Source organism: Quercus robur, chromosome 7 (genome assembly GCF_932294415.1).
Source record: "Quercus robur chromosome 7, dhQueRobu3.1, whole genome shotgun sequence".
Taxonomy (NCBI): Eukaryota; Viridiplantae; Streptophyta; class Magnoliopsida; order Fagales; family Fagaceae; genus Quercus; species Quercus robur.
Window position 1 is genome coordinate 14,247,836 of NC_065540.1, and position 9,122 is coordinate 14,256,957.

Consider the following 9,122-nt stretch of genomic DNA (forward strand, 5'->3'; position numbering starts at 1 on the left):
AGAACATCTGAACTTGGACTTGCAACATCAGAGGCAAGTGGTGTCCCAGTACGAGGATTGGCTGCGTGCACTTCGGGTTAAGCTCACAGACCCCATAATTTCTTGACTTTTTATGTTTGGACAGAATTTTCAACCTGTTTTCCATGTCAGCAGCAGGGTGTTTCCATGGCTATATATGCTGTTTTGCGTTTGAAAGAAAATGGTCTTAAAATTTGTGCACTTCATTCATTTTGATTTGGAACCCTGCACTTTGTTCATGTTGTTTTTCAAATTCTCTCTAGTCTTTTTTTTTTTTTTTTTTTTTTTTTTTGAGAATAAATTCTCTCTAGTCTGATGACTATTGTTTGGTTTTATGATGTACTGCCAGGTGGAAAATAATGAATTGACAACACAACTAAAACTGGCTCAGCAAAGAAGGTACTTCCCAAGGCAATAATTCGCTTCCATGTATCGAGATGATGACTTTTATTGATTCTTGGATATGTTAATATGGCCTAATGGTTGAAATTCTCTCAAAAAAAATATATATATCAATTGCTTTTTTTCTTTATAATTTTCTTGTAGCTTATTTAATCTTGATTTTATTTGAAACGTCCAAGAAAACCTGAGTACATGTTATTTATTGGCTTAAAAATTTGACTTCTTGTTTGGTTTTCAAGAAGGCAGCTGAAGAAAGAAAAAGAAACTATCATGAGCGAGAGGTTACATAACGCTCCCATGAAAGCTCTTGATTATTGGGTGGACTGCTCTGTTAGACAGATATGGAATGCTCACTCTGAACATGAAGCCAGAGTTAATGGTACAAGATTGTTCAAGACTCTCATGAACGAGATCAAAACAAATGCAGACACTGTCGAGAAATGTCATCTTCAGTTAGCCAAAGATGTATTATAATTTAATTCCCCTTATTGTTCTTTCCTTTTCTTTCCTCTTACAACAATTTTTTATTATTATTACATTTGACCATTTAAAGTTTTGATTAAAATGTAGATGTTAGAGTAACCCTACTAATTTCATTCCAGTCCAAACTTCATAGGTTATAAATGTAGCAATTGATAGTTTGTGGATTAAAAGTGAGGAAATTTTTATTTTTCCTTTAATTCTAATATTGGCTTGTTTCTTTTTATGGCTTTGTTTATTTATTGTGAATTTCCCTATTTTAGGAAAATGTGATGTGACCCACATATATATAGGGTACATTTAGACTTAGATTTATCATATTCATTCCTGAAAAATAGAGAAATTTATTTTATTATAATTAGAGTGAGAAATAGATAAAAACTCATCCAATTAGGAATTTCTTTGTGAATAGGTATATAGTGAGACTTGTTAATGAAAATTCCTTGATGGAAGGAGTAGTTTATAAAAAGGAGACTACACTTATAGGAAGAAACTTCTGTTCATCAAAGGATTTAAGCTATAGGCTTGAAGAGCTCTCTATCTTATTCTGTGCTTTTCTCTGCAAATTATTTGAGCAACATTAGCAGGAGATATATAGTTTAATTTCTTCTACTGTTTTAAAATTTTCACAGATGCAATTGGATGAGAATTATCATCAATATGATCATGAAGCTCTTGCTCTCCAGCGAGAAGTGGATGCAAAAAATGTACATCTGAATGAGTATGAAGAACATCTGAACTTGGACTTGCAACATCAGAGGCAAGTGGTGTCCCAGTACGAGGATTGGCTGCGTGCACTTCAGGTGAAGCTCACAGACCCCATAATTTCTTGACTTTTTATGTTTTCCATGTCAGCAGCAGGGTGTTTCCCTGGCTATATATGCTGTTTTGCATTTGAAAGAAAATGTTCTTAAAATTTTTGCACTTCATTCATTTTGATTTGGAACCCTGCACTTTGTTCATGTTGTTTTTCAAATTTTCTATAGTCTGATGACTATTGTTTGGTTTTATGATGTACTACCAGGTGGAAAATAATGAATTGACAACACAACTAAACCTGGCTCAGCAAAGAAGGTACTTCCCAAGGCAATAATTCACTTCCATGTATCGAGATGATGACTTTAATTGATTCTTGGATATGTTAATTTGGCCTAATGGGTGGTTAGTATGTGAGTGCTTTCATCTGTGGAAAAGGTAGTGCTATTTATCTGCAGGCACTACAAATGGTGTCTGCCGTCCCAGTTGGTTTAGTTTCATTTGAATAAACCATTAAGGATTACTTCTCTTTAAAGTTTGAATCTTCGAATTCAATATTGAACTTTTATAGTTTTGGACTTTGGTAAGTAATTTCAATATTAAAATTGATACATATACTACGTAGTGTTTGTAGGTTTATGTGTTGAGACTTGAGAGATCAATTAATAAAGTAATTTCAAATAAAGCATTTAGTTTCATTTGTATGCTTAAATATCTTTCTCCTTCTGATTTTATTTGGCTGAATACTTGGAATATTGCTTAAATATATCAAAGAAAAAATTACAATGTGTGATGGACCAAGGAAATGTTTTTTAAAAATAACCGTTTATATGATTGGTAGGATACTTAGGATATTCATATTAAAAAAAGCTCTAATGTCTCAACCATCTAGGGGCATAGCCAAGAATTATTACTTGGGGGCCGGGTTGTAGTAAAGATATACTAAATATAATTTAACCAATTTTTCATGTGATTCAAACCACAAAGATTGGGAACTATGTCGATGATTTTTCGGTCCTTTTTATGGATACCCTATGTTTCTAGGTTGATATAGACCAGCTATGAGATAAGCACGTCGAAAATTTCATCTTGTTTATTGACAAGGAATTCATATATTTGTTTACGTGATCCTAGATCACGGTCTATCTCTTTAGATTGAATTCTTGAACATATGGAGGGATGCTCAATAGACATTGAAGTATCAACATTTGTTTCTACAAATTACCTAAGTTTTGAATGACATACAACTATTTCATAAAGAATGCATCAATTGTTTGTCATTGGCTCATTATTTGGCCCCTAATTTCAATCCCAAAAAAAAATCGATTCAAAAAATGATAAACTAACTTGGGACAAAGATATAATATATTATCATATAAAATTCATTCTTACATAGTCTCACGACCCTCACCCCAATTGCCTTTCATAGATTTTTTTTTTTCTTTTATAATTTACTTACTTTACTACCCAACTGCATAGTTCAAGCCCCAACTAGACCCATTCAAGAGACAAACAATACAAAAGCCAAAAAGGCTGAGTCACAAAGTTAGTGGGTCAAGAATAAAGAATACAATAACAATAAACACAAAAAGCCAAAGTCAAATAAACATAAATTGTTTTGTTGGCAAAGGGATATCACATACACATATTTGATATTTCTATTATGCTTTTCAATATTTAGTTTAGTTCTAGAGAAAAAGAGACAGAATTGAGATGAGAATGACTGAATGAGATACCTTGAGGAATTGAGGTTGAGTGATGAAGGCTAGATGAGGTCAGCGGCTAGTGGAGCTTTGGTGTCACAGAGAGCTGGTGAGACATCACTGCATGATGTGAGGACTGGGAATTCAAGCAGCATGAACTGAGGCAGTTAAGCAAAGCGCAGAGGCGTGACTACGTGAAGACTGAGAATTCTAGCAAAGGCGTGAGGTGAGGATTGAAGAGGAGTTTGTTTTGTTTGATTAGGATTAGGGATTTTAGAGTTAGGGTTAGGCTGGAAGTGCCTTTAGTTTAGAGGAGAAGAATTTTGTTTGATTAAGGATTTTGGGCTGGCCGGCTGGGTTGGATGTGGGCCAATATTTTTGTTTTATTTGAATTTGTATTGGACTAGAAAAATTGTTGAAAATAATTTTAGGGTGGGGGGGGGGGGGGGGGGGGGGGGAAGTGGCTCTACCCATGCAACCATCCACCAACAACTAATTAAATGAGAGATCTATAATTTATTATGGGAACCAAAGCACACGCTAAGTAGTTGTGGGGAAACTAACTAGCTAAAAGGGGCCAAGGGCCTTGCCATTAAATTGGCACCTCCACATGCATAAAGTGCTTAGCGGTTTATGGGGAAAAGAACTAGCTAAAAGGGACAACGAAAAATTGTAGGCGTTTACAACAACTCTTGAGATGATGCAATAAAAAGATGATTGAATTTTTTTTTTCTTTTCTTACTTGACCAATTTGAGCAACCAAGCACTAAATCTCAAATTGTATAATGATACAATATTAGGAGAATAATATTCTTTTCTTTCACTTGATTTTGAGTCTCCGCTTTTCGATGTCAATGTTTGTTAAGTCTTAAGAATATGATTTTTTTTATTTACCAAAAAAAAATATGGTTTTATTTTTTATTTTTTATGATATCAATATGGTTTTTGAAATACTAAAATGGTGAGAAAATTTTCCTATAAAAAAATGGTGTGAAATTTTACTAGTTTTAGGGGTAACAATTATAATAAGTGCAATTTTAGAACCCAAGAAATGTGGAAATTGATATCTTGAAAATTTTAAATTTCCAATATATTAGTCAACCAAGTTTACATTTTTTATTAAGGGACAATTTAACGGATACTTTAAGGGCATTGATTTAGAAAATATTCTTAGAAATTTTTTATGGGAAAAAAATTAAATAAAATAAAAAACTAATTTTTTTGACAACTTTTTATATTTTTCAAGAAAGTGAAATAAAAGCTTTACTAAAATTGTCTCTTAACAAATGCCCTTAGAACACCTGTTAACTTAACCATTTTATTGATTATCACATTTTTGTCAACTGAACATATAACAAGGAAAAGAAGTGTTAGGGTCATATATATATATATATATATATATATATATATATATATATATATATATATATATATTGTGTTGCCAAAACCGTTTCCAAAATCATGTTTTCAATGTAATTGAATTGTTATTTTAGCGTCCAAATTAGGTTTTGAAGATCTACGTTGGAGGCACAATAATTGGCTCAAGGATATGCTTAAAAAGAAGATTTTCTAGTGCCTTTACTGCAACTCAATTGGTTGCGCTTCATTAAATCTCGACTACAAGCTTTACACCACTCAATTGATTGCCATACGAGATTTTAGTTTTCTCATGTCATGACTGATGATGACCTAGAGACCTAAGAACTCATGAACTAGAGTTCTAGGATATATTTAAAGTCTTATTAAGTCATCCTAAAGAAGTAGAGAACATTATGTGAAGAGGCGAACTTGCTACGATGTAATATTTAGGTAAATTTTTGCAATATTCTTGCATTGTCATATTTCCATTCTACTATAGTAAAATTTTCAATTGGTTGTAAGCTATAAATCACCCGTTGGGTTTTTCCTATAAGGCCTTTTCCATTGTAACCATATCACTATGTCAAAATTTGTCTTTTGCAGCACTTTAGCTTCACAATAAGGTTGCCACCATCATGAATTAATTTGGACCATTGCATAATTAGGGTCTTAGAGCATTTGCTTCAATATGTGTATAATAGAAAAATGTGGTAATTTTACATATTCAAGCATGAAAATCACTTATATCAGTCAAGTTAAAAATGTGTAAATTTGCAAAGTTGCTACAGTAATTGTGTAATTATACACAGTTATTGTAGCTTTGTATATCATTTAAAAAATTCTCTCACCTCCTGTTTCATCAAATTCCTCTCTCTCTCTCTCTCTCTCTCTCTCTCTCTCTCTCTCTCTCTCTCTCTCTCTCTCTCTCTCTCTAAAGATAAGAATAAACAAAGAATGAAGCATGATTGTTTAAATGAAATAGAATGTAGAATAAATAATTTGATGTGGGTGTTTTTGAAAAGTGGTTGTGTGATATAGAAAAAAGAGTAATGCTACAGCTACAAACTATTTTACAACATTTTTACAAACTACTGATGTGGCCGACCTTTTATTGGTTTTCATCTAGACCCACCATTAATATCACTTTTTCATTTACCAATAATCACTCACCACATCAGTAGTTTATAAAAGTTTTTGTAAAATAGTTTGTACCTCTTGCCTTATTCATAGAAAAAGTAGGTTCTTATGATAAATAGACATAAATTTTTGCACGAACTAATGTGAATGCTCTAAATTTCTCTCCAAAAAGTAATAGTACCTTAACCCATTTTTCCTAATACTACAAAATACGGGAAAACACAGAATATCTTTATATAATGTTTTTCATCGAAACAAACGAAGCGTAAGGTTTCATCTTATCACTTGAAAATTTTTTCTAATAAAAAAATATTTTCAAGTGAAAACATTTTCCTAAAAATAATATACTTTCATGTGTTTGGTTGCATTCATGAACATGCTCCAGAATTTTTTTTACTACTTTCTCATATCTTCTCAACTCCTAAATAAATATATAATAAACAAATTCCATCCCCAAATCCCAAAACAATAAAGAAAATATATTGATAGAGAGAGTTTAGTTTTTAGGGTGAGATCAACAGTCGATGGCAAGATCCGTGACTAATGATTAGGGCGAGAATATCAGCTGCTGACAGTGAGGGGTAGAGGTTAGGGCTCTTGAGTTTTGTATGAGATGTAAACTAGTTTGCCAAAAAAAAAAAAAGTGTAAATCATTTTGCCCCTAAAATGCCACAAAATTTTACAATCAACTGACCATTATTTTCAGGTTTGACCAACATTTTCAACAAAAGGGACATGCTATATATATACATATATATATATATATATATATATATATATATATTTTTTTTTTTTGGGTTAAAAGGACATTCTATATCTGAAACATACAAAATTTAGTAAATATCATAAAAATATCATAAAGCACATGTCATCACAACAAACACCTGAAATTAGGAAGAAAATATTTTTGGGTGAAAGAAACACATCCTAACTACCAATCATACCTAAGTAATGCTACAGTACACACAATAATTTTTATAACATTTTTAATAGTGGTTAAATTGGTAATTTCTTACTCATTTTCATTTGGATTTGCCATTAACATTACCTCTTTACCTACTACAAAGAACAACTTGCCATCTCGATGGTGAAATCTTTTTAATTTTTTACAAAAACTTATTGATTGACCCACTATATGATAATAATTCATTGACGGACCCATTCTTTTAAGGGCTTTGATTCTCACACATGCCTTATTGTACATCTTTCATACACATGCATTATCAATATCAAAATAAATAAATGCGCACATCAATAAAAGATGTGGATTTCTTTTTTATGAAAGAAAAGAATGACATATGTTCTTAATATGTGAACCACATATGTCCTAACAATAACTTAATGACTTCGGCTTGGAATTGTAGAAAACATTAAAATATAAATTTTGCCATACTTGGGAGAAAATTTGAAAGAGAGCAAAAAGTTATATCATCAATACTTTTAGAACGTTCATTAGGATCCCTTGATATAAATATCCCCTCCCAGCACCTGTTTAGCACTTCAAATGAAATTTAAGCCCTTGTAGGGGGCAGATAATAATTAGAAATAGGTATTGATAAGTTATTTGTTAGTAAACATAGTTTATAAAAATTAACAACCAATGTAATATTAACTTCAATGATAAATTCTAAACAATCTCCCCAAAAGAATTGCTGACAATTTCTCAAATTGATCCCAAAAGTGTGACTATATTTCATGTATGGACTGATTCCCAAATTTTTTCCAAGGGAATAAGTAAAAATTATTTTCTTTAAAAGAAAATTATTTGCTAAGTAATTACAGAGGAGTCTAGTAGATCAAGGCCTTATGATCTAGAGCTTATATTGTCTATAATTTCCTAATGTATTAAGTAATCCAAGATTAATAAATTAAATTTGCAACTATGGTTGCTAAGAAATTTTCTTTCTCGAAATCAAATTTGGAATTTCACAAACCACTCTCTAATAGATGAACTTGTATCAACTAACGCTACACAAACTATAGTAGCTCCATTCATAATATGCTTAGCCCAAGAAAAGGCTTATGAGTGATGAACCATGATATAGCTTTAGGGCAAGGCCACAAATAATGAAGCACATGACTTTTTCAATAAAAGTAACCTCTTTAACAGATTTGCTTTTTGATATGCTTATTATGGTAGAAAACTGAATTGTGAGAATAGCGTAAGAAAGATATATATATATATATATATATATATATATAAAATATGTGTAGGACTAAATCTCATATTTAAATCAATAGCCTATTTAGCATATTCGGTTTTTGTTTTTTTTTTATAGAAATAATGTAAGAGGTAGATATCATACAATAATAGCAACTAGTTGTGCGAAACTTCTTGGTCCAGTTCTAGGTATTTCTTCTTGGAGTCCACAACTGGCCTTATTCTGCAAAGCTTTTGTCTACAAATGTAGTCACACAAATCTCCACCAAACAACATCATCAATCTAATATGGTACGTAAAGTCCAATAATATCAACCCATTGTTACCGCAAATAATTTCAATAGGCAAAAAATGTTAGTACCTGTACTTCCTCTGTAAACCAGTATTCCACCAACTTCTTCCACTGTTCTTCATCACAATTGTTTGGTATATTGTCCACAACTCGTTGTTTACTCATACCTTCTAAACATTGTTCCTTCTTTAACAAGGTCTCATGCGCCCTTCTCAGGTTCCCCAATAGTTGCATTGCCCAGTCCTCTTGTTTCGCTAGCGGGACTTTGTCTGCAGGGATGGCCCATCATCTCTGGAAAGAATACTCTTAGTCAACATACATGTCAAAGTTGATCCTTGTCGAAATTATGATTACATAGCTACTCATAAATCATAATGATACTCTAGTCTATATTAAATCATCTAGCATAACTATGCATAACCATACTTATAATTTGATAATATTAAAGCAACATGCCAAAGTTGTTGTCACTATTACCTCAATCTCCCCCCAACACTCTCATTTATACTGGATAGGCACTTCCCACCAATCAATAGGCACCACTAGGCACATATAGTACTTTCTTGTAATAGTGCCTACCCACCTCTTAAATGTCGCCCCGCTTCCCCCAATTGGTTGGCCTTGGCCATTCAAATGTAGTACATGTTTTGTTCCTAGCAGTAGATTCCAAATGTCTCGCATTAGTGCACTACCACATTTTGTATGTGGTTCAACATTAGCAAGGGTTGCTACCACGTCATTTGTATATAGTGAACCACAATGAGAAACCACTTTCCAATATTCACATCACAACTAGCACACACATGGAAGCAAG

General features: G+C 32.3%; 1 protein-coding gene across 1 annotated transcript; it reads left to right on the forward strand.

The window, feature by feature from the left end:
* The first annotated feature begins 662 nt into the window (after nucleotides 1–662).
* LOC126692389 (uncharacterized) lies at nucleotides 663–2,241 on the forward strand. Its single transcript, XM_050387983.1, has 3 exons — nucleotides 663–885; nucleotides 1,533–1,703; nucleotides 1,925–2,241. Exons 1-3 carry the CDS (start codon nucleotides 691–693, stop codon nucleotides 1,991–1,993), a joined length of 435 nt encoding a protein of 144 aa, XP_050243940.1. The 5' UTR covers nucleotides 663–690; the 3' UTR covers nucleotides 1,994–2,241.
* The last annotated feature ends 6,881 nt before the right edge of the window (nucleotides 2,242–9,122 follow it).